This window comes from Megachile rotundata, chromosome 1 (assembly GCF_050947335.1).
Source record: "Megachile rotundata isolate GNS110a chromosome 1, iyMegRotu1, whole genome shotgun sequence".
Lineage (NCBI taxonomy): Eukaryota > Metazoa > Arthropoda > Insecta > Hymenoptera > Megachilidae > Megachile > Megachile rotundata.
This window is the reverse complement of record NC_134983.1, coordinates 18366018-18390063: the sequence shown is the minus strand read 5'-3', so window position 1 is coordinate 18390063 and position 24046 is coordinate 18366018. Positions and strand designations below refer to the sequence as shown.

Here is a 24046-nt window from a genome sequence, read left to right as displayed (position 1 = left end):
GAAGACACTTTATTAGCATGTTTCTAATCATGTTTTTTAGCTCAGGATTTTCAGCACACATGAAGAAAACTGGTAGGTCAAAATACATGTGGCCGTGTTCATTTTTATGCTCTATACTCATGCGCGTGCTTAGATGCTACTCGCATGGGTTAGGGCAGGTGGACACGGTTTAGTTTTAAGATGTTTTGGCGATCGACAAATTGACAGTGAATTATCGACACAAGTTACACGTGTGTGTGTGGTTAGGTCGTGGACCTTGTGTCGATTAAACTGTAGATTTATTTTTTAAATTTTGCAAAATTCTATTTGAAAATGCATACAAAATGCAAGTCGAGTCATTTGAAAATGCATACAAAATGCAAGTAGAGTCATTTCAAAGTTATATAAATTGAATAAGTTAGAAAATAGTATGAGTAGTTGAAATTATTACATGCACATATTACATTGAATATTCGAAAGAGTATGAAAATGAAATATGTTCAATGTTCACTGTCGATTGTCGATCGATTTCAGCAAAAAGGTATGAACTTAGAGTGTGAATGTTGTATTGAACTCGGGTGTCGGAGACGTCCCGGGACGTACTCCCTAGGATTAGGCTTATTTGCACCCGGGTGGTATGTGTGAGAACCGTGGAGTGTGTTTTTGTGAGAATGGACTTTGCAATTTTTTAAATATAGCGATAGGCAGGCAGGTAGCTTACTTCTGGTGTGAATGAGTTAGTTTTAAGTAGGTAGGGCCAGAGCAAGCTTTCACGTTTCTCTATCCTCCTCTCTCACACGTGAGATGCTTGCATCTGGGGGGTTCACGAAAAATCGAGAAGAGAAAAATTAAATATGAATATATTTAATATCTCTTGAACTCGATTGTTCGTTCAGGCCAGGCCTTTTAGTTTGTAAGTCGCAGTCGGGTTCTAGATCCGACTGCAAAAATGAAGTATACAGTGAAGTGAAGTGAAGTGTAGTGAAATAAAATAATCTGCTCGGACATTCTTTTACGGACAGCGCATTCTAAGAATCGCTGGTCGTATATCTTTTTTCATTATTTTTCTTGATTATCAAACTAACTTATTAGATATTACATAAAATTTCGATTTTCTTATCGATCGAAATAAATGGATAGTAATGCAATTTTATTTTTATAAAACTGTCTGCTATCTGTTTATGGAGATTGATAGCAAAATTGAGAATTTATGTAATTGAAAACTAAGAATGTCCGAGTTACCGTAAAATTTCGCGAGTGATTTTTGTGAGGCTTTGCCGAAGAGAGAAGAGGCTATATGCCGAAGAGCCCCGGCAAAATTTGCCAAAGAAGAGGGGAACTATTAATGGCTGTCCATCTTAGGATCCTAAGATGGACAGCCATTTGTCACTATGCTCGCTATTATTTTCTTGTATTTTACATGTGCTTTTTGAACGATACGAAATGTATCGTCACGTTTTGCTCGAATTTTTACGAGCATAGCCACTCGCGATTTTATTTGTACCCCTTCGCGATTCGAGATTTTTATGCCCTCCCAATTAAATTTTGAGATTAGAGATTTTTATATCCCTTCGCGATTCGAGATTTTTATGCCCTCCCAATTAAATTTCAAGATTAGAAATTTTTGCATAATTTTGCGATTAAATTTTGTGATTAGAGATTTTTATATCCCTTCGCGATTCGAGATTTTTATACCTTCGCGAGTAAATTTCGAGATTAGAGATTTTTGTATCCCTTCGTGATTATATTACGAAATTCGAGATATCCCTTTATATATCCCTTCGCGATTTTATTACGAAATTCGAGATTTGTATATCTCTTCGCGATTTTAATTTCCCCGAATTTTATGTGCTAATTATTTTTCTCTGTTTCAGGAATTGATTTTGTATAAAATGTTTTATTGTTGATTGATCTTGAATTCGTAATTTTTATTGCGTTTTCTGTTTTTCGATATTGTCGTTTCACTTTTTTTCCTACAATTGTATAGGTTAATAAACTTTTGTCTGTTTCAGAATTTAATTCTTGGTAAGTTCTTAAATTGATCGAAATTTTCTATGTTAATAAATTCTTGTGAGTTTCAGAATTTAATTCTTGGTAAGTTGTTATCTCTTCTTAAATTTCTGTGCTAATAAATTTTTGTCTGTTTTAGTGTTTCTTCTTTCGTAAGTTATGTTGTCTCCTCAAATCCGCAATTTTCATTGCGTTTTGTATTTTTTGAAATTCTTGTATGAAATAAAGAAAAATTTTCCTCCTCCTCCCACAATTTTCTGTGTTAATAGAATTTTGTCTGTTTCAGATTTTTATTTTATGTAAGTAATTCAATATTTCATAATTGTCATAATTATTCTTGTCTGTTTCAGATATTTATTTCAAGTAAGTAATGAAATCATTCATTTTTGTCTTAATAACTTTTATTTATTCCAGCATTTTAGTTTTGGTAAGTTATGTACAGTGCATTAGTTTTACATTAATTCCGAGCTTGTGGGAGGAAGGGTGGGCTCGGGCGCAGGTTTTTCGTCACGTCATGTGGCGAAAAGCTTGCGCACATTGTAAGTACCTCTTATTCTAAATTGCACTCATCTTTGTCACAATTTTTTAACTTACGTATTAGATTGTAGTAATAGTTTGTTATTTTTTGTAGTTTCTTTTCTCAATTTCTCCAAACTTAAAAGAAAGTTCTTCCAACTTTCTTTCCTATGTTCTTGCAATTTTTACAAAGTTTTATATACGAGTGCAATTTTAGAATAAGAGGTACATGTAGGGCAATTAGAATGTATTATAGTATGCGTGAGTGTGTGAATGGTGTGTGTCCTGCATCCTGTACTTACTGATAGGGCCTCTAATACTCTATCTCATTTTATTTCTAGCTTCAAAGTTTTCAACACTTTATTTCTTCCTCTCTCTAACTTTATTTTTTGATTGATTTTTAATTCTTGTACTTTGATTTCAGTTTCTCTTTCATTTCATGCGAAAATATTACTTCGAGTGTCGAAGTCTTTGGACCACCTGGTGATTTCAATTCGGTCTTGAAATTTTTAATCTCTTTAGGTTTTTATTTCAAATTTGAGGTTTTCAAAAAGTACCGTGATTTTATTTCAAGTTTTGAGGTTTCTTAATCTCTACATCTTTTTATTTCGGAGTTGAGGTTTTTGAATCTATAATTTCATTTCGGATTTTAAGGTTTTCAAAACCTATGATCTCGATTTTTCAAGAGTTTCGTTTCGAATAAAGGGAGATTTCATTTTTTGCTCCTTCCATTTTCTGTCATAATTACTTTTATCTGTTTCAGGTTTTATTTTAAGTAAGTAATTTATTTTCTTTATTAATAAATATTTGTCTGTTTCAGGTATTTATTTTAAGTAAGTATTTTATTTTCTTTATTAATAAATATTTGTCTATTTCAGGAATTTATTTTAAGTAAGTAATTTATTTTCTATGTTAATATATTTGTCTGTTTCAGGAATTTATTGTAAGTAAGTAATTTATTTTCTTTATTAATAAATATTTGTCTGTTTCAGGAATTTATTGTAAGTAAGTAATTTATTTTCTTTATTAATAAATATTTGTCTGTTTCAGGAATTTATTGTAAGTAAGTAATTTATTTTCTTTATTAATAAATGTTTGTCTGTTTCAGGAATTTATTTTAAGTAAGTATTTTATTTTCTTTATTAATAAATATTTGTCTACTTCAGGAATTTATTTTAAGTAAGTAATTTATTTTCTTTATTAATAAATATTTGTCTGTTTCAGGAATTTATTTTAAGTAAGTAATTTATTTTCTTTAGTAATAAATATTTGTCTGTTTCAGGAATTTATTTTAAGTAAGTAATCTATTTTCTATGTTAATATGTATATTTGTCTGTTTCAGGAATTTATTGTAAGTAAGTAATTTATTTTAAGTAAGTAATTTATTTTCTGTGTTAATAATTAATAATTATTTCTCTGTTTCAGGAATTTATTTTAAGTAAGTAATTTATTTTCTATGTTAATAATTAATAATTATTTCTCTGTTTCAGGAATTTATTTTAAGTAAGTAGTGTATTTTCTATGTTAATAATTATTTCTCTGTTTCAGGAATTTATTTTAAGTAAGTAATTTATTTTCTATGTTAATAAATATTTGTCTGTTTCAGATTTTTATTTTATGTAAGTAATTCAATTTTTCATATGTGTCTAATTACATTTTATCTGTTTCAGATTTTTTTTTTATGTAAGTAATTCAATTTATTATATCTGCCTAATTACATTTTGTCTGTTTCAGATTTTTATTTTATGAAAGTAACTTTTATTGTTTCATAGTTATCTTAACTACTTTTGTCTGTTTCAGGTTTTTATTTTATGTAAGTAATTCAACTTGTTATTTTGTCTAATTACATTTTGTCTGTTTCAGATTTTTATTTTATGTAAGTAATTCAATTTTTCATATGTGCCTAATTACATTTTGTCTGTTTCAGATTTTAATTTTATGTAAGTAATTTTTAATGATCCATACTTGTCTCAACTATATTTGTATGTTTCAGGTTTTTATTTTAATGATTCATGTTTCTCTTAATTTATAATTTCCCAAGTATATTGTATTTTATTTGCGTATTTTTATCGAGTCGACTCGAGTTTTATTTCACTTTTATTCCGATAATGTTAATATAAATTTAAATGTTAGCATGAATTCTGCATGCATTCTATAGGTAAGGAATAGATCATCATTGAAGACTTCCTTCGAGGGATATCATCAACTAATGCATTAATTTTAAGTAATTTTAAGTTAGTTTTAAGTTGCGTCTATTGTAACATATTGTAGTATGCATGAGTGAATGTGTGAAATGCGTATACGCGAAGATTGAAGACATCGATCATCGAGGGATCATCGAGGAATCATCGAGGGATGCGTGCGTTAGTTTTAAGTTAATTGTATGCGTGCGTTAGTTTTAAGTAAAGTATGCTTGTGGGCAGGGCGGGTGGGTCCCTGTAAGTGCCTCTTATTCTAACTTGCACTCTTGCATCTTCTGAATTCTCAAGCTTTGTACGCGTTAGATTGTAGTATACTCGGTTATTTTTTGTCAATCGTTCCGAACCCAAGTGGATCATTGGGGGTTCATAGCGCAGTGAACACGCGGCCGAGGTGAGCTGCAAGTGCTGGTGTAGCGCCAGGGACACATCTCTGCGGGGCCGATCGATTGATGGCTCATCTCGATCTGCCGCCTCACGGCAGGGGTCTCCTCTCTGCGGTCAGACTTGCTTCAAACGCAAGCGGCGGGGAAATGGGAGACCCTCCGCGGATGTGTCACTCGTTCTTGCCAGTATTTTCGGTTCATCTCGGTCTCGTGGTTCACGTAAGACACTATGGACTACCCTTTGACCCATGGAAGGCGAGGTTCACTTGGCGAAAAATAATGGTCCCCTTTTTTCACAGAAAGTTCTTCTAACTTTCTTAGTTTCTTTGCGAAAGTTCTTCTAACTTTCTTTGCTTTCAATAGAAAGTTCTTCTAACTTTCTTTGCTTTCAATAGAAAGTTCTTCTAACTTTCTTCCCTTTGCTTTTGGAATTCGTCATAGATTATTCGAGTGCAATCTTAGAATAAGAGGTACCATGCGGCGTTTAGAATAAGTTAAGCGTATGTGTGTGGGGCCCCTTGCGATTAGTATTAAGTTAATGTGTGTGAGTGTGATACAAGTTCTTTACTGGATTGTGGTAAAGAACTTGTATGTGCGAGCCTAAGAGCTAAGTAGAGTCAGAACTCATTTATCCTTCCGATAAATGAGGTTGCAATTGGAGGGTGGAAGGGATTTGGAGTTAGGGTGGGTCACTATCGTAGCCACCTCCACGTGGTGTGACCCGGTAATCGGTATAGTTTTCTAAAGACTAAAAAATCTTTAGAAAACTATACCGAGCTGAGGGCTACGGTTTTATTTCGCGACTTTATTTAAAATATTTGACTCCTTTGCCTAATTGTCTATGTTAATAAATTTTTCTCTGTTTCAGAAATTAATTTTTGATAAGTTATGTTCAGTGCATTAGTTTTATTCTAATTCCGAGCTGTGGGAGGTTGGGTGGGCTCGGGCGCAGGTTTTTCGTCACATGTGGCGAAAAACCTGCGCAAAGTGCCTTTTGTTCTAACTTGCACTTATCTTTACAAATATTCTTTAACTTGTTACGTATTAGATTGTAGTAATAGCCTATCATTTTTATTGTCAATTGCTCGAAACTTAAAAGAAAGTTCTTCCAACTTTCTTCTTTACCCCTTTTCTCTACAAAGTTTTAAATTATACAAGTGCAATTTTAGAACAAAAGGCACATTTAGGGCTTAATCGTTTTTGTATGTTTCAGGTTTTTATTTTATGCAAGTAATTTATTTATTCATATGTGTCTCAATTGTATTTGTATGTTTCAGGGTTCTATTTTAACGAGTCCTGTTTGTTTTAATTTCATTGAGACGTCTCAGGTTTTTGTGTTAATAATTCTTGTTTGCCTTAATTTCATTCAGATATTTCAGGTTTTTATTTTAACTAGATAATCTTGTATTTCCTTTTCTGTTTCCTTTCTTCATTCTCACACCTATTTATTTTACAGGTAATGAATAGTTCATCACTGAAGACATCGATCATCGTGGGATCATCGTGGGATCATCGTGGGATCATCGTGGGATGCGTGCGCTAGTTTTAAGTTACTTTTATGCGTGCGTTAGTTCTAAGTTATGTGTGCTCGTGGGTAGGGCGGGTGGGTCCTTGTAAGTACCTCTCATTCCAACTTGCACTCATCTTCACAATTCTCAAACTTTGTACGCGTTAGCTTGTAGTATCCCACTTATTTTTTGTCAATCGTTCTGCGCCCAAGTGGATCATTGGGGGTTCATAGCGCTGTGAACACGCGGTAGAGGTGAGCTGCAAGTGCCGGTGTAGAACGAGTGATATTCTTTGCCCGGCGGGGCGGATCGGGGTTGGCACCTCTCATACTCTGATGTGCCTCCCCGACCCGCCGCCATTCTGCCAAGGGGCATCACGGTCTGGGTATCCTCTCTGTAGTAAGACGCGAGAGCGCTGGGGGAAATGGGAACCCTCCGCCAACTGGGGTGTATCACTCGTTCTTGCCAAAGGTATCTTCGGTTCATCTTTGCCGTCGTGATTCACGTAAGCCACTATGGGCTACCCTTTGACCCATGGAAAGCAAGGTTCACTTGGCGAAAAATAATGGTCCCCTTTTTTCACAGAAAGTTCTTCTAACTTTCTTTTCTTTTAGTAGAAAGTTCTTCTAACTTTCTTTGTTTTTAGTAGAAAGTTCTTCTAACTTTCTTTTCGTCCCCTTTGCTTTTTGAATTCGTCATAGATTATTTGAGTGCAATCTTAGAATGAGAGGTACCGTGCGGCGTTTAGAATAAGTTAAGCGTGCGTGTGTGGGATCCCTTGCGATTAGTATTAAGCTAATGTACGTGTGTGTGTGTGTGTGTGATACAAGTTCTTTACTGGATTGTGGTAAAGAACTTGTATATGCGAGCCTATGAGCTATGTAGAGTTAGAACTCATTTATCCTTCTGATAAATGAGGTTGCATTTGGAGGGAGGAAGGGATTTGGAGTTAGGGTGGGTCGCTATCGTAGCCACCTCCACGTGGTGTGACCTGGTAATTGGTATAGTTCTCTGAAGGCTTTAAAAAATCTTCAGAGAACTATACCGAGCTAAGAGCTACGATTAGAATTTAATTTAGAATTAGAATTTAGAATTTAAGAGCTACGATTGTAATTTTACTTATAATATATGTATATATAGTTGTATAGTTTTATACAGTCATATATATAACTAACCTAACCCAGCCTAATGTAATCTAACCCAATCTATACATTCGTATTTTACAGTGCAATTATAAGAATTTTTGAAAAATTATGTAGGATTATTAAGGTGCCCTCATCAGTCACCACTGCGTGTACCGGCTAGGTACGGCATTGGCAGCAAGCTGTGACGTCAGCTGACGCATGCGCATAAAGCTCTCGCGTGAAATAAAATCTCACGACTGCCCAACACTGGCTCCATGGCTCAGTTTTCATTCTATCGGTTATATATACTGTGGACAAAAATATGTGTATAGAAGAAACAAATGATGTAGGTTCGTGTATTAAATAAAAGATCACTGGGTATGTACGGTAGACGTCAGATCTCGTGATGCATGCGCATACCCTAGCTAACTTTTGTGACATAACCTTTTACAAATGTTCTTTACAAACCGGGAAAATGTTATGTTTTTCGTAATCTTATAATATGTTTTGAATATTTAAAATAAATCTGTAATATATTAAAAGAGATTTTTTGAAATATAAATTTCAGATTTATTAAATATTTGATTTTTATTACTACATGTATTTTAAATAATTTACTGTGTACATACTTAACTTTACATTAGAAATTTCACATATGCAATAATGAATAATTCTGTATTTTATATAACTATGATTCTTACTAATAAGGTGTATTGAAAAATGATTTATATTTTGTGATAAGTATTAAACATATAAAAATGAATAAATATGTTTATAATTTCTAATAAAATTTAAGTAAATTCGTTGATTTACTTATCGTTAATTTCTTATCTACTGTAAAAATATGTGTGCATAATGGCAGAGAAAGTTAGATCGTTAATTAAGGTTGTAACTAATGAAATAAATAAACAGCGGTTGTTTAATAATGCAACTACAAGGTTTAATTCAGCCACAGAGAAAGCACAAGAAAAAATGGTTAATGTGCAAAATGCTTTTGCTGCAAAATATGATGTACTTTCAAAGGTATTATATTCTTTTTTTTTTTATAATTAAAAAAGGGAACAAAATCCAATTTTGTTTAAACTATTTACAAGTATTGATATAATGTTTCAGCAAATCAATAAGGATATAACAATAATGCAAAATTTAAATGCTTCGCAATTAGAACCAAGTCCATTACCAAAGAGAGTTATAGAATGGTGGCAGTGGTATCAACAATTAACAGGTTTAGATACAGTTGAGTTGGCCAAACAACAAGTAATTTCAGCTCAAGATAAGTTATTCAAATGTCAAGATGAAAGAAGGCGTCTTAATCGTGAAGCAACAATAATAAATAATAAATTGAAGGAAGTATATTCTGAACTTATTCAAACTAAAAGAGATGATCCAAAGTATGTGCAATTAACAATAATAGAAAACAAAAGTCTTCAAGATCAAACAAGGATTATATCACAGCTTGATTTATTAGAAAAAGAAGAAAAAGATTATTTTACATTACTAGCAACTGCTATTAAAGAGTATCATGATAGTCAAACAATGAATGCACAGAAGTATAAATATTTATCTATTCTTGCATCTGCTGTATTAGCAATTATATCATTGGTTGGTTCAATGACATATAATTATAGTAAAATATCAAATATTCGAAATGTTATATCTGAAGCACAACAAAGAAATGAAAGTGTGCTTGAAAATAGTTTGCATTCATTAGAAAACGATATGAATACATTGTTTTCTAAAATCCTTGAAAAAATAGATGACAATAGTAACAGTAGACCAAAAATAAGTGTAGTTAATGAAGAACCAAATACAAAGAGTTTAGGAGAAGTGAAGAAAACATACATTGTATTAGGGCTATGCTTTGCTGGTTTATATACCATAGTTAAATTGTTAACAGGTTAAAGATTTACATAGTAGTACATTAAAATAACATTAAATTATTATATAAATTATCAATGATTTGTAATTATTTTGCTGATCTTTATACAAATAGTTTGTAAATAAATGCATATGAAAATAAAAAGATATTAATATACACTTACAAAATTGTATTACGAGTTTACTGTTGTACAATGTAATTTTATTTATCATCTAATATTTTTTACATAAGGAAAAGGAATTATAAACTGTCCAAAAGATACATACATATATTTAATAAACTAGATAAATACAACATAATACTCAAATAGAGATAATTATTTAACTAATTAACTTTACAATAGACAAAATGTATCCTTAGGATAGAAAATATCAGACAAATTTTTAGTATTACAAATAATTATGAAACAATTTCCCAGTGAAAACAAAATACAATTAGTTTGTTAAATAAAAAACAACTTAAATATCGATTGTATTAAATCTCTTATGTATTCCAAGGTTTCCACTCCATACCATCTGGTGGCTTTCTTTCAACTTTACCTTTGCTAACTTCCGACCAATTTGTGCTTAACACAGTACCGCAAGACTCTTGCTGTTTTTGAAAATAATCCAACATTAAAATCAGAATCAAACTTCTATAAGAGTTTCATTAGAATTGCTTGCAATCAATTTACTTACAAATGACTTATTCATTGCACGTCTAACTTCATCTGAACTACTACCATATATCAGTTGGAACATAGCATCAAGAGCAGCTTCTCCTTCTGGTTTTTCTTCTGCCTCCTGCTTTTCTATCTCTTTCTCTACTTTATCCCAGTCCCGTGACTTTTTACTAGAACTAGGATATTTTGGTGGATGACTGCCAGCTTGTAGAATTTCTAAAAAGTTATTTCTTTTTTCATCTTATGTTTCTAAGCATTGTTGGAAATATGAAATTTGATTAGGCCAAAAAGAATGGTCTAATTTACCTCGAGGTATAGGTTGCACTGGATTTTGAACAACTGGGTTCCCTTCTAAAGTGTTCCATCTAATGCCATCTTGCTTTTTTAGTTTGATTTCTATTTTGGATGGAACTACTTTGTGTGAGCACTGGTCTGGTACAATAGGATGAGCTAGATCTAACTCCAAGGTATATTCATTTCCTGAGGGTAACAAGGCAGATACGCTTAACTGAATAAAAACATAAATTAATGTTATTTTTGTTTAATAATAAATTCCTTAGCAAAAAAATATAGTTTGCTGTATTAACAGTAAATATATTTACCGTATTTTTTTCATAGGCAACCTTAACCTTTTCAGAATTTTTTGCAAGAATCGTAACAATAACATGAGTTTCAGTTTGATACCAGTCGTGTCTTATTTTTGGAACTGGCATCTGTAAAAAATATAAAAATTTGTCTAACATAAAAACATCGTTATAATTTGTTTTTTTTAATGAAATTTAATTAAAATTCTTACTTCATTATTGCCCATTTGGGCTGTAGTTTCTTCCGTGGCCATTGAATCGATTTTCTTACAATAATTAAACACAAATCATTCAGAAGTTTAACAAAATTCGTGTACACCACACTTCTCGAAAGTTCGTATGGATGACAAGTCAGGAGTGTAACAAGTGATACGAGTATTCGGATAAAATGAGCATTGTATTTTTTTAGTCTTTTCAAAGATAAAATTGTTATATATATTCAAAGCTGAAGCAACGTATATTGTTGATACAAAAATTGTGGCATAAAGTAAGTTTAGAACAGAACTTCGAGTCGCGTTCAAAAATACGTTTACAACTCACGAACCAGTAACAATACTTGGTTCCTCAGAAAATCACACTCATCGGACAATGAAGTTTCATTCATTCTGCGCATTTTAGCCCTAATTGGTCTAGTAAGCCTTGTAGCCACTAGCAACGCGCATTCGCGTTTGTGACTTTCACGACGTTAAACGTGTATACCCAGTAGTCTTATATTTTCTGTATTTTCTGTATCTTCAGCTCTTTTTCTTGTTCATATATTTTGTTCACACTGTATATGAGTAACGAAATGAAAAACATCGGATCGAGGAGGAGCCTATTGAAGTTAGTCGAGTTGCGCAAATCTTGCTACATGGAGAACACCGTATATCGAATAATAGAAATGTGACCAAAATGTTCTTATTTCCGGTAAATCAAATACGAAGAACTTCCGGTGGCGCTTTGATATTTTTCAGAAGTGTTTAAAATTGAGTTGCATTGAATGTAGTTTTTTAAACAAAACGGTTAAACGATATTGTTTATAAAAAATGAAACGACCGATTGAAGCAGTTATCGATGATGTAATTATAAACCCATCCAAGGTTCAACCGATCATTGGTATATTCATTAAAAACTTATTTAATACTCCAGATACTCATGCTTACTTTTTTCGAACAAAATAGCAAAATTACACCTTGAAACTACTTACTTTGAAATGATTTCAATAATTATAATATACTGCAGTTTGTAGTTATTATTAAAAATTCAATTATAGTATGTAAATCAAGAAAATGTAACCTTGTCAGTTCATATTCTGTATTTATAGATTTCAATTTTTAAATTATTTACATGTGTTATTATTTTACAGTGAATTTTCAGAATGGTGAGCTTAAGGATGAAGAAGCCAGTAAAATGTCATGCGGTCTATTTTATGACCCAAAGAAACAGAAAACGTTATTGGCTTTATCAAATGGGCAAATTGTTTATAGAGGTTATAAACCCGACACGAGCCAAGACTTGATGCGTACTATGCTTGTACTTCACAACAAAAAAACCGGAAAAGTTAGATTGGTTCAAGTTGAACGCTGGCAAGTAAATGCAGTGTTAGAAAAGCCAGCAACGGAGGAAAATAAAAGTGCAGAAAGTGATAAGATTGTTATGTTGAACAGACAGTTCGGATCAAAGAAAGCGAAACGGAAAATAGAACAGTATGAAAGAATGAAAATAAATGTAGACACTGTTAAAGAACAACTTGAAGAAACTGTGTCAAGTAAGATTTGTTTCTTTAATGGAATAAAAATTGTTTAGCATTATTTATATAATGGCTAAATTTTTTTACAGATGTTGAAGTTGATAAAGCAGATTTATCTGTGGACTTAGCAGAAAATGATGACATTATAAACACAGCCTTACCACCCTGTAACAGAGATGCAACTAATGTAACAGATGTGTACGATGTGCATGATATTATACCAGAAGACAAATTAGAAACTTTGTATGCTAAAGCTAAAGAAATTTTGAATGATAATGACAATGATTTTGATGGGTATGTTTACTATTCAAAATTTAGTTTTTCTTTAGTATTGCCATCAGTCATTTTAATATTTATTATGTATGTAGAAAGACGAAGTTCTTTGTTCAGATACTGAGGCAGTTACAATATGATCCAGATAACGTTAAGAAAACTGCATTATTGCTCTATGTGCAAGCAGTTATGACCTGGCTAAATTTGCCAATAAGAGATACTAAAAAACGTAATATTGTTGTTTGCCCATCTTCCTCAGTTGTTAACACTCATATAATAGATACATATAGTATTCAAAGTAATAGTGGACGGTATGTACTAATAAATAACCCATATATTATAAATACTTGTATGTTACTAATTTAGAATAATTTATAGGCAGAGGCCAAACAGTGCAAAAGATAAAGGAGTGATACATTGCATGATTTTGGCATTGATAATTTGCAATTTTGTATTAGATATAGAATTGTACTCAAAAATATTTAGCTATCGTGTTGGACAAAAGAAGTTAATGCACCTTGCCAGAATTATTGGTGCTTTACCTAACAAAGAGGACAAGAGACTTGTTACATTGAAGGTTCCATTACCTGCACCAGTGTCTACTGTAAATAAGACGAAGAAGAAGAAATAATTGTCAGAGCAGTACAATTTTTAATATGCCGTTATTTTATAACTAATAATATATACTTAAGCAATTCAGTACTTTCTAAGATTGAAGATTATGAATTTATAACATGAAATAAGATATATTTCTAAATAAATACTATTTTTATAATTTGTTTTTGCATGTTTTGTTATATAGATAGTATATTAAATTCATGTTAACAGTTACAAAATGCTATCATTTTCACTGCATTCATGATGAATGAAATGATTAATCATGCAACCATATACCTCGTACAATGAATTAACACATGTATACAATACTTCTTTCTATAAGAGAGATTAGGAAATAAGATTATTAATCTTAAGTAAATGCGTTAAAAATAAAATTGCATTTGAATTTTTAAGTAAAAGAAATATAAGATTTAAAGATAATACAAAAACAAGGTGTTTAATGATTTAATGTAAACCTTATAATATAGTATGAAAGAACATTGGGAATAAAAAGGCGAAATACAATAGATAAGATGACGAAAAGGATTTGGAAGATGCTGAAACGATTTGATATGTGGAAAATATAATCTATGATTACAAGAGTTTATAATGATCCTAGAGCATTTAGCGTGTCTGAACGGAGGGTAAGGTTGAAGAAACTGGCACGTTGGCCGGCCCTGAGCGACTCCCTGCAATGTGGGTCGTCGTCTAACTGTTCCACGTACCGTTCCGTCGACTCTGTGCTGTCCATTAGTCAGGTCCAACTCCTTCTCTTTCTTACCTCCACCACTGGCAATCAAGAAACGGAAAAGCATCTTACCTCTCTTCTTTCTTGATTCTATCGACCGCTACTATGTTTCCCGGAATCTTTTTAATCGATACACGTTGAGAAAATCTTAGAAAGTTTGTCCCTGATCTGTTGATATTGTAAGTTGTGTCAATGTCACAAACACGCTCAAGAATTGAAAAACAATTTGGCTAAGTACAGGAATTTCACAAAATGCTTAAGTAATTTAAAATTATTTAATATCACCTATGTGCTTATTTAATGTTTCATGAATATTAAAGAGTTCCATTGTTTTTCAGTGCTATCATAAGAAAGAGGAAACTTCATTTTGTTGGACATTCAGTTTCATTCAATGATCATAATGTTCATTAAACAAGGAGTCATTCAATTTAAAATTACTGATGCTTGAATTTTCATAGTAATGCAACTTTCAACAGCTTTACCACGATTACACTTTGAAAGGTCATTCCACTGCTAAAGGATTAAGCTAGTTTTAACAATTTTTTTCAGAACATATGAACTAAATCTTATTTCTCTATAAGTATAAATAGTGGAAGAATAAATAATTTGTCCTAAAAGATAACAGAATGGAGTCCAATGAAAAATTCTTTCTTTGAAAATTTTGTCTTTTAGAACTTTATCTGAGATGAGTCTGAATTGAGAAAAATACTTATAGAGATTCCACTTTTATGTTATAAGTACAGTAGTTCAGTACAATTTATGAAAATTTATTTCAGTATAAAAGTAGCTTAATTAGTTAGCTATCAAAGTGGCTCAAATGATCCTTTAAAATTCAATGAAGTTGTACTTTCATTTGTCACAGGAGAATCTCCCGGTTCCCTTTTCCTTGTATCCCCATTCCTCGTACTTTCCTCTTGCTTCTTGTGACCATTTCATCCATGTCCCTGTACTTTCCACCTCTTCGTCCTCGTGCCATCACCTCGTCGTTTTCCTTCTACCACCTGGAAGTCGAAGCTCTTCAGTCGACGAGTGATTCTCTGGCAAGGCTACAAACTTCCGTGGCCTCGTCGCACGTTCAATCACCTTCGTCGTACTCGCGATTCGATCTCTCTTCTTCTCGTGAGAAAAAGAAAAACAAACCGAGAGTAACGAGCCGAGAGGTACATAATTGAAATTCTCACATGGGGCTGTGAGTGACCGTCAAGTCGAGGCCAAGGCGTTTATCGACGACCGGAGGATATTTAATTCTTTCATCTCATTCAGGTAAACTTTTCATTGCACTTAATTAAGTTTTAGGGTAATTTGTATTTCACAGGTTGATGTATTCCACGTGGGTCATTGTTTTTTAATATTGAATACTGAAATTAATTTTAATACTGAAATTGATAATATAATTGCAAGTTTCACATGATTAAATAGGATGGTAGGAAGAAATCATTTTTGCAGTGATTATAGGAAGGTTGCTATGCTTTATCAATTTTTTAACTTCTTTATGTACTTGATTATTTGTAATTATTATTATGACATTGAATTGCAGGAAATTGAAATTTTGAGTGATATTTTGGAAACGTGTTTTTAATGGCTGCAAATTTTAATCTTTGTATGGTGGAATAAAGTTAATAATAACTAAGGCCAATGTTCAAAGGTGATGAGCACATTTTGGATGAATAATAATAATTGTAGGATGTCATAACTTTTGCATGAGGATCCCAAGTACCTTAGCGTCGACCCTGATAGTGACCCAACATGTGAAACGTACACGATGCATCAACCAAAATTAGCCATTCAAATTTAAAAAAAAAAGACTTCCATTCATTGGCAAACATAATCTATAATACAAGATATATACCTTCATTGTATTCGTAATTTCATTAATGAAAATTGAAGGAAATACTACTATAAAAAATATATATAATTAAAATATCTAAAATAAACGTTGCAATAACGTAAGTGGAAGTACAAATGCGTTCAACGAACGTTTTAAAATAATAGTTATTGCGCTATGCTTATTAAAGCGAACGAGAATAAGATGATACAATTACCCTAGGAATTTCACGTAGACGGTAATTAGAATATTCTGCAATCATTGTACCGTTATAATTAGGCCGAGTTTGCGCTGCATTAAAAGTCTCTCCGACCATTCGCTATAAAAAAACATAAACCATGTTCCAACGCGTCAAAAATTGAATCTGAAACCGGTTAACTTACCTGTTTTGATTTATATTAATCGGCGACTTAATTAAACAAAAAAGAATAATGTGAAAGGCTTCTTGGATGTTTATGAAACTTTTTATATAGATGTAAGACACTCTGTTCATAGTGATATTATTAGTTATCTTGTAAAATGTTAAGGGAAATTGTTAAAAGATTAATTAGGTTAAATCAAATTGTTAAAAGATTGATTGATATACAGTTACGGTTTTCATTGTTAACCGACTAACGAGTTGCATTACATATATAGTTATGAGAGAAGAAGAAAGGAGAAATCTATGAAGAATAAGGCGTGAAGACACTATGATAATTTGAAGGAAGTGGAATCATTTAAGTGTCAAAGATCATGATTGAAGAATGTGATTGTTGTCATTGAGAATTACAGATAGTTCCAATACTTCTATACATAAGATAAATGGCATGAAATTGCTTTTTAAGATTTCCTGAATCACCGCAAAAGGATTTGCTAGTCATTTCTATAAACATCTCATAATTGTATAGCCAAGACATAGAAATGGATTAAAAAGAAGAAAAGTGGCAAATTAAAAAATTAGTTCTTCAAGTACACTACTTAAAATAATTATTCAAATTACATACTGAAGAGAAATTCCTATAATTGTACTCTAACAGTCTACTGTAACTACAACTACTATAACAGTCATTTATTCTTGCGAGGATAGTACGAAACTTTTCTCCAAAAACTTCACACAATCTAACGATTGTTAGCTCCGTTATCGTCTGAATATTCACGAGGCGAAGAATGGAAAAAAAGAGGTCGTACACGAATTCCAGGAACGGAACATTACGGTCCGCTTCCGTGGTGCTGGTTACGGAAAAGCGAATGATTCACGGGCCTATAGCCGAAACTGCTCTCGAGGATGAAACCCCGAAACGAGTGTCGAAGTGGGTCATCCTGACCAACAGTACACAGAACGTTTCTGTTTCGTGTACCAGTCACCGAGTTAGGAAATGCCGTAGCCGGTCACGGTCACGAACACAGGCTAGGAACGAATATTATTACGATATGATGGTCCTTGGACGATTTCATGGGTCCCTGAACTAACCGAAGGCTGAGAGGACTTATTCAATGAAAGTGTGCTCCCGTTGACCGCTATGATACAAGTACCCATATCTGCGATACACTACTCACAAAGTTAATTCACAAGATTTTATACCTTATTGAGTATGTTGTCGAATATTTATTTTTATTATATATTTACAGGTCATGGTAAAGTTAACACAAGATTTTATACCTTATTGAGTATGTTGTCAAGTATTTATTTTTATTACATATTTACAGGTCATAGTAAAGGAGATAAATGTACACGACTTTTATTAGGTAATATTTAAACATAGATAACTAACGCAGTATCGTGAGCGGTCATTTAACGGTGTATGTTGTTCACGCGAGGATATCTAATAATTTTAGTTAAGTGCTGTAATTAGTGAGTACAATCACACGCACAAGAAGCAACAACAATGGAGCTATAAATTTGAAACTTCAGAACGATGTATGTTTGTAATAAACGTCTCAATTTGTAAAGATTTCTGTAGAAACGAAGAGTTATATATGATGAAGCATTCCCGGAAATGTTCTTCAGTAACAAAACACCGGTTCGCACGGTGTTCGGTCTGTGACAAGGAAAGCTCTCACGAAAGTGCGAGTAACGAAATGCTAATGCCAAATACAGCGACCGAGATTGTGGCACAGCCTCGACAAAAGTTGCTGGAATGTCACGGAAGAAGCACAGAGGAACAAGAGAGCGTGGAGAGAACGAGAGGAAAAGAGGGAGAGAATGAGGAACCCGTTAGGCGTTGGAACGCGATTCCGCTCGATGAAAGATGTAGCAACTTGTCCCTGTTTATCATTTCATTGTGAAGATGATTCCAGGGATCCGTTAATTGCTATTACTAGCTGGTCTACTTTTAATTTTGAATCATATTTCTTAGGTTGGGGAAACTTAAGAAATTAATATTATTGTAAATGATTTATTTTACTAGTGGTGCTGCAAACAATATTCATACTGTAAATATTAATAACACATTATGGATAGTTAGTATTTAGAAATTTAGTATTATCTACAATAACACTTGGTACAAGAATAATAATTTGCAGTAACACCAGCACTTACTACAATATTAAAATTAACAGTAATATCTACCAATGGTAATTTAGAATAATATTAATTTCTTAAGTTCTGCTAACCCAAGAAAGCTAAATATGCCAGTATATCTAAACATCACAAACAATGGCATGAAACAATTTAAATTGAGTATTCCAAATTGATCACTCGTGTAGTGACAGTTAATTAATTTATATTCATATTCGACAACAGTGATGCAAGAGGCGTGCTGACGCGTTTACAGTAACTTCGATAGTACAATACAATTCCGGTGGGCGTTTCATAAGCCATACGTGTATCCCGCATATAAGCTTGAAACCAGGTCCAGATATATTAAATGTAGGACACGAAGAACAAAATTCTTTTCCGGCAGTTTACTTTATCACTCCATACACTTTTAGCTCAGGAAGAAACTTTCATAATTGAATATAGCGGTACAACTATGTAACTGCAACATTTTTTTTCTTAATAATACAGTGGAATCTTGTTATATGACTAGACCACCTTTGAGGCTTCAAGAGGTTTTTCTTCATTTTAGCTAAATGTATAAAACGACTTTATACATGATTATCGTTTCTAGAAAAATCAATATTTCGACACATTCATATGTCAATTCATATGTCTTTAAAAAGCTCACTGATCATTTTATTTCAAAAAGAAAAGGGTATAGGTACTTAAGACAAATGAAAGTTTCACTTGTTCATAAACAATAAAATAATATATTTCACTTAGAGTATAAAACAATTTCATTATAATGTCTTGTATAAATTACTTTATAATATAAAATATAATTTCAGATATGTCAAGCAAGATGCAGTCGAGTCCATGGATCTTGCTGATGGCTCTAGCCTGCATAGCAGGTGTATCTTCAGAGTACTTGATGGGCGGCCACATGGACAACAATGCTCCAAAGTCCCTGCTGGAAGAGATGGAATCTTCTCCGACTTTGGCAAGGACGGCGCAGCTGGATGACCTTGACCTGGATCTCGACGCTGAAGAGAGCACTGTTTTACCGTCGACGTCCACCGACGAGGAAGCGCCACGATACCATCTTCCTTATCCTTTCGCCTTCAACGGTGGCAGACCGTTCTCTCTGGAGAAGGATCCTATCAGTGGGAAAATCGACTTTGAGAAGGCGCCACCTGTGAAAGCCTTGAATTATAGCAGTCGTTACCAGGAACACGCCAACAGCGAAGAGCAAGGGGATAAAGAACCCTTAAAAGAAAACACTCAGAAGAAAGTGGAGAACAAGGAGAGTGTAGATGTTAGCCCCAACGAAATCAATCCTTACTCGCCTAATTTTCACGACTTCCTCAACCTGCCTGTTCATTATTCGTCCGATAAGTATGGCAAGGACAAGTACCCGTTGATATCGAGCTCCTACGCGAACACGAAGGTCCAAAGTGGTTCGAACAGCTACAGTACTTATAACCATAAACCCTATCATGGAGAAACTGTGGCTTATTACCATACGAGAAAACCGTATGTGCCTAAAACAAGTTCTACGACAACGATGAGCAGTACAACCACGTCTACTAGTACTACTACTACTACTACCACCACTACTACAACTCCTAAACCAACTACAAGTACGACTACGACTACGACTACCACGACCACTCCTCCACCGAGTACTACGTCCACCACCACGAAGACACCTCCTGTAACCACATGGAAACCTTCAAGCACCACACCCAAGCGATTCATGGATCACCTGGACGAGTACGATGATATTCTTCCGATAGAGAAGCTCCAAGCATCCATGTACAATAACAATCACCAGGGAGCGAATAACATAATGCACAACCGCGATCCTCCTACGAATCATGAAGAGTACATAGATAGTTACGAAGATTATGAAATGAACGATGGAGAGGATTATGTTTCGAAAGACTCGACCAATGAGATTGTCAAGACCAGTACCTTACCTGCGACGACGTCAACTGTGGCAAACGTGACTGCGACGACTGCTGGGACCCCGGAAACTCCTAGCTCCACGACAACTGTTGCAAGCACAACAACGTCATTGTCACCCAATATGCACTTTTCGTCGATGCTTCACGAGGACGCTCATCAAAGTAACTCGGTACCATTCCAAAGTCTGCCGCAACGTCCAGTGACGTCCATGCCCTTGGATAATGATCACCGATTGCCATCTGCTTTTGAAAACGATAGCCGAAGGCAAGGTGTCGCGGACAACGTCATCGTTAATCAAAATTATCGACCAAATATGATCGGTCAAAGACCAAGCGGATTAGGAGGGATTCTGGTAGAAAGTACGAGCAACATCGTAATACCACCTGACCAGGACACGGTGTCCTTCGTCCTCGGCAATCGACAGAACGTCGAAGGTGGATATTATTCGGTAGGCACAGCTATCGGAGAGAATCCATACAGTGCAGGAATCGATACCTCGTTTCGACCGCTCTATGGTGTCCAGTCCGATAAGGGCAATTACGACCCACAAACGGATCATCGAGGTACCTTTGGTCTGCCTTTGGTGCCTGCTCCGGAAAACCCCAGTTATGCTGCCCAGACCTGGCGACAACCGAATCCCTCTGCCACGCAGAAGATAGCTAACGAAATAGAACCTTCCAGGCCTCAAGGTTCGTTCGTGAAGGGCACCGTGCTTCTTGACCAGATGGATGATAAGAAGGACGATAAGGATGTTAACTTCGTCGTGTTCCCTAAAGATGAACCCAAACAGCCAGTAGAGGAGCACATCGTCATTGTGAACGAAGCTGATGGCACTGTGCACGAGATCGCTCCTTCCTCTTCAACGATGAAACCTATGAGAGTGAATCCACCTGTTCCTAATGAAGAACATCTTCCACAATTGTCTGAAGACTTAACTCCACCGACGGAGCGACCAAGACCACCTTCGCAATTTCATTACCACTACCATCATGGTGGTATAACAAGACCTGATCACCTTAGACCTCAGAGGCCACCGGTACCTCCTCGTGGAAAGCCATCACCTGCTTTCCCTCCACCTCTTCCTCCTCCTACAGACCCTGCAGGGATAAGAAGACGTCCTTACTCTCCAGATTCTAATTTGCCAAATATTCTGCCACAGTTTCGGCCTAACGCTAAAACGTCTCACGGCCATCGGGGCTCAGAAACCATTGGCACCATTCCTGCTGGTCAAACTTACTCTACAAGAATCAGGCAACCTGTGCAATCTCATCCTCCAACCAGAAGACCCCTACCTCCACCGCCATCCTATCTTCAAAGGCTAAATCCTCCACCACCACCAATTCACGCGCTCCGACTTGCAGGTGCAGCCTCCACGAAAACGGAGAACGTGATGCCTCTTCGAGACACGGAGCCAGTCAAAAGGTTTCGACCTCCGCCGATACCAGCCACCTCCAGAGGAGAGGATGATGTAAAGCTGGCGCAACGATTGTCCAGTCAGAAACTACGCCTGGAAGAGGAGGAGAGGTTAGAACGATATTCGGAGGAGCCGCCCCAGGTACCTCCAAGACCACCGTTATTTCCTAAGCGGAGAACAGCGGATCACGTGGCGACTCTTCAGATGATTCAACATCATGGAGAATTCGAGGAAGACGTTACAGAGTCTGCAGGTACCGACGACGAGTCTGATAGAATAGTGACTGAACAGAACGCGGACAAGAGGAAGTTCGACGAAAATGAACCTATAGCCGAGGCACCCGTTTATGTGGTATACCCCGTGAATACTGCCGTGAACATCCATCCTGACGACTCCAGGGAAAAGGATGAAAGCGTGGTAGTCGGAACGAGAGGTCCTCATCGACCTCTGCCACCGGAAACGCTTCTCCAGGACAACGAGGAGCAGGAGATGGATGAAGAGCAAGGTCCAGTTGTTCAGAATGTATTCAGCAGTCGACCCGTTGCGTCGGACTTCCCGTATCCCCTGGAACGTCCAGATCCTTCGGTTCTCGTTACAGGAATGAGAGAAACGCCACTGCTGGTACCCAGTGACCAGCGACGAGAGGAGTCTGTGAAGGAAAGCAGTGATGAGAAGGACGAAAAGGATTCTAGCGTGAACGTTATACCTTATTTACAAGACTTTGTACCTTTTCCAGCAAGGAAGAACGAGCCCATATCGGCGACTCTTTATCGACTTCCATCTACGCCGACATCCACGCCGATCGCATTTGTTTACACACCGACGGCGCAAGCGTCTCATCGACTGGATGTGGACGTACGGGACGACAAAGATAATTCGAAGACCGATAGAAATGATCAAAAGCCAGTTCTGTTACCCTCTCAGCAACCGTCCAGTTCCTCCAGTTCAGCGCCATCCCCGCAGAACTTCATGGCGCCATTCGTTGCAAGCGTGAGCGCTGAAGCGCCTTCGAAGAACGGCTGGAGCGTCGTCATGGTAGAACCTGTCGTGAACAGGAAGTCCGACGAGGACCGCGACTCAATGGAAAATCCCTCGGACACGGAGGAGTCTCAGACTGAAAAGAATGAGTTCGATGCAGAGAACTTTAAACCGCAGCTGTTCGGTGGATTCAAACCCATTTACGAGTTTCCAACGCAAGATGAGGACCAGCCGGAACGTCGAGAGTCCAGCGATGCTAATTCGGAAGTATCCACGTCTGATTCACAATCTGCTAATTCGACGGTTTGATGGACTTTTGTTATGTAGAGAATACGTTGAACGAAGATGATAAGCTTAGCTTTGAATATTTTGTTGACTGTTCTTACGTTCTTCTTGGCATTATTCTTTTGAAGACGCATCAAGCTAGATCTGATTGAAGTCAGATTTTTTGTACTGAAATAATGCTAGGTGGAGCGTTCTTCCAAGTAAGAACTAAATATTTAGAGAATTCGTACATTGGTGATTGGGATGATCTATTGTCTTCGTTGGGAGAGGCAATAAATAACCCTTTGAGGTCGATAAATGTATACAGAGTGTATTCTCTGGGATTAACCATTTGTATTTACAATAATCTGCCAATGAAATGTTTTAAACAGCAGTTTGTCAGCATTTGGATCTAAGGACGACTAACTTTTGTTTAAAACATTCTTTATAAATTTCTGAAAAATAATGATCTTAGAAGATGCATAACTTGTTATAATACCTATTTCATACCTGTTTATAACTTTGATGTGAATGAAAATCATATTTTACATTGCATAGATTGAAGAAAAAATATTATTTAACTTATATTAAACAAAAATCAAGTATGTGTGCATGGTGTCTTTAGGAATGTATCGTCCCCAAAGGGTAAACATAAGTCTGAACATCTACATTATTCTTAATGATTCTGAATCGTTGAGCTTCAAGCGAAGGATTAAATGCAACGAGGTGCAAGTATTTTAAAGTAAATCTCAAAAGAAATTTGATAACAGTCTTGTAACACAATATTTTGTAGGAATTTTTTTTTATAATTGTATTTGCACAACTTTGCATGTAATCCTCTTAAATGCCTAAAAATATTCAGTGTATTAAACAATTGTTATATTTATATTAATTTATGTATTTTATTGATAGGCTACATAAAGTAATTTATAAAATTTCACCTATAC

The 24046-nt window shown here is 35.1% G+C and overlaps 4 protein-coding genes across 4 annotated transcripts; 3 read left to right on the top strand and 1 right to left on the bottom strand.

Annotated features, from left to right (window-relative positions):
- Window positions 1-7944: 7944 nt before the first annotated feature.
- On the top strand, window positions 7945-9767 carry LOC100883960 (uncharacterized). Its single transcript, XM_003704919.3, has 2 exons — window positions 7945-8744; window positions 8835-9767. Exons 1-2 carry the CDS (start codon window positions 8577-8579, stop codon window positions 9621-9623), a joined length of 957 nt encoding a protein of 318 aa, XP_003704967.1. The 5' UTR covers window positions 7945-8576; the 3' UTR covers window positions 9624-9767.
- An 85-nt stretch (window positions 9768-9852) lies between these two features.
- On the bottom strand, window positions 9853-11555 carry Sgt1 (suppressor of G2 allele of skp1). Its single transcript, XM_003704878.3, has 5 exons — window positions 11058-11555; window positions 10864-10974; window positions 10568-10769; window positions 10278-10477; window positions 9853-10191 (listed from the first exon to the last, which is right to left on the bottom strand). Exons 1-5 carry the CDS (start codon window positions 11097-11099, stop codon window positions 10084-10086), a joined length of 663 nt encoding a protein of 220 aa, XP_003704926.1. The 5' UTR covers window positions 11100-11555; the 3' UTR covers window positions 9853-10083.
- A 156-nt stretch (window positions 11556-11711) lies between these two features.
- On the top strand, window positions 11712-13622 carry LOC100883851 (DNA-directed RNA polymerase I subunit RPA49). Its single transcript, XM_012289149.2, has 5 exons — window positions 11712-11940; window positions 12191-12592; window positions 12664-12868; window positions 12943-13158; window positions 13226-13622. The coding sequence occupies exons 1-5, from the start codon at window positions 11871-11873 to the stop codon at window positions 13476-13478; spliced, it is 1146 nt and encodes a 381-aa protein (XP_012144539.1). The 5' UTR covers window positions 11712-11870; the 3' UTR covers window positions 13479-13622.
- Window positions 13623-19325: 5703 nt separating this feature from the next.
- On the top strand, window positions 19326-24039 carry LOC100878897 (uncharacterized). Its single transcript, XM_003704875.3, has one exon. The coding sequence runs from the start codon at window positions 19326-19328 to the stop codon at window positions 23142-23144; it is 3819 nt and encodes a 1272-aa protein (XP_003704923.2). The 3' UTR covers window positions 23145-24039.
- Window positions 24040-24046: the final 7 nt, after the last annotated feature.

Bases quoted from the DNA above. Each gene is read 5' to 3' on its own strand.
- Sgt1 (XM_003704878.3), bottom strand. From the start codon at position 11,099: ATGGCCACGGAAGAAACTACAGCCCAAATGGGCAATAATGAA. The intron at 10,770-10,863 runs GTAAATATATTT...GTTTTTATTCAG, and splicing joins TTGCCTATGAAAAAAATACG to TTAAGCGTATCTGCCTTGTT. The intron at 10,478-10,567 runs GTAAATTAGACC...ATAACTTTTTAG, and splicing joins AGTGCAACCTATACCTCGAG to AAATTCTACAAGCTGGCAGT.
- LOC100878897 (XM_003704875.3), top strand. From the start codon at position 19,326: ATGTCAAGCAAGATGCAGTCGAGTCCATGGATCTTGCTGATGGCTCTA.
- LOC100883960 (XM_003704919.3), top strand. From the start codon at position 8,577: ATGGCAGAGAAAGTTAGATCGTTAATTAAGGTTGTAACTAATGAAATA. The intron at 8,745-8,834 runs GTATTATATTCT...ATAATGTTTCAG, and splicing joins AATATGATGTACTTTCAAAG to CAAATCAATAAGGATATAAC.
- LOC100883851 (XM_012289149.2), top strand. From the start codon at position 11,871: ATGAAACGACCGATTGAAGCAGTTATCGATGATGTAATTATAAACCCA. The intron at 11,941-12,190 runs GTATATTCATTA...ATTATTTTACAG, and splicing joins CAAGGTTCAACCGATCATTG to TGAATTTTCAGAATGGTGAG. The intron at 13,159-13,225 runs GTATGTACTAAT...AATAATTTATAG, and splicing joins ATTCAAAGTAATAGTGGACG to GCAGAGGCCAAACAGTGCAA.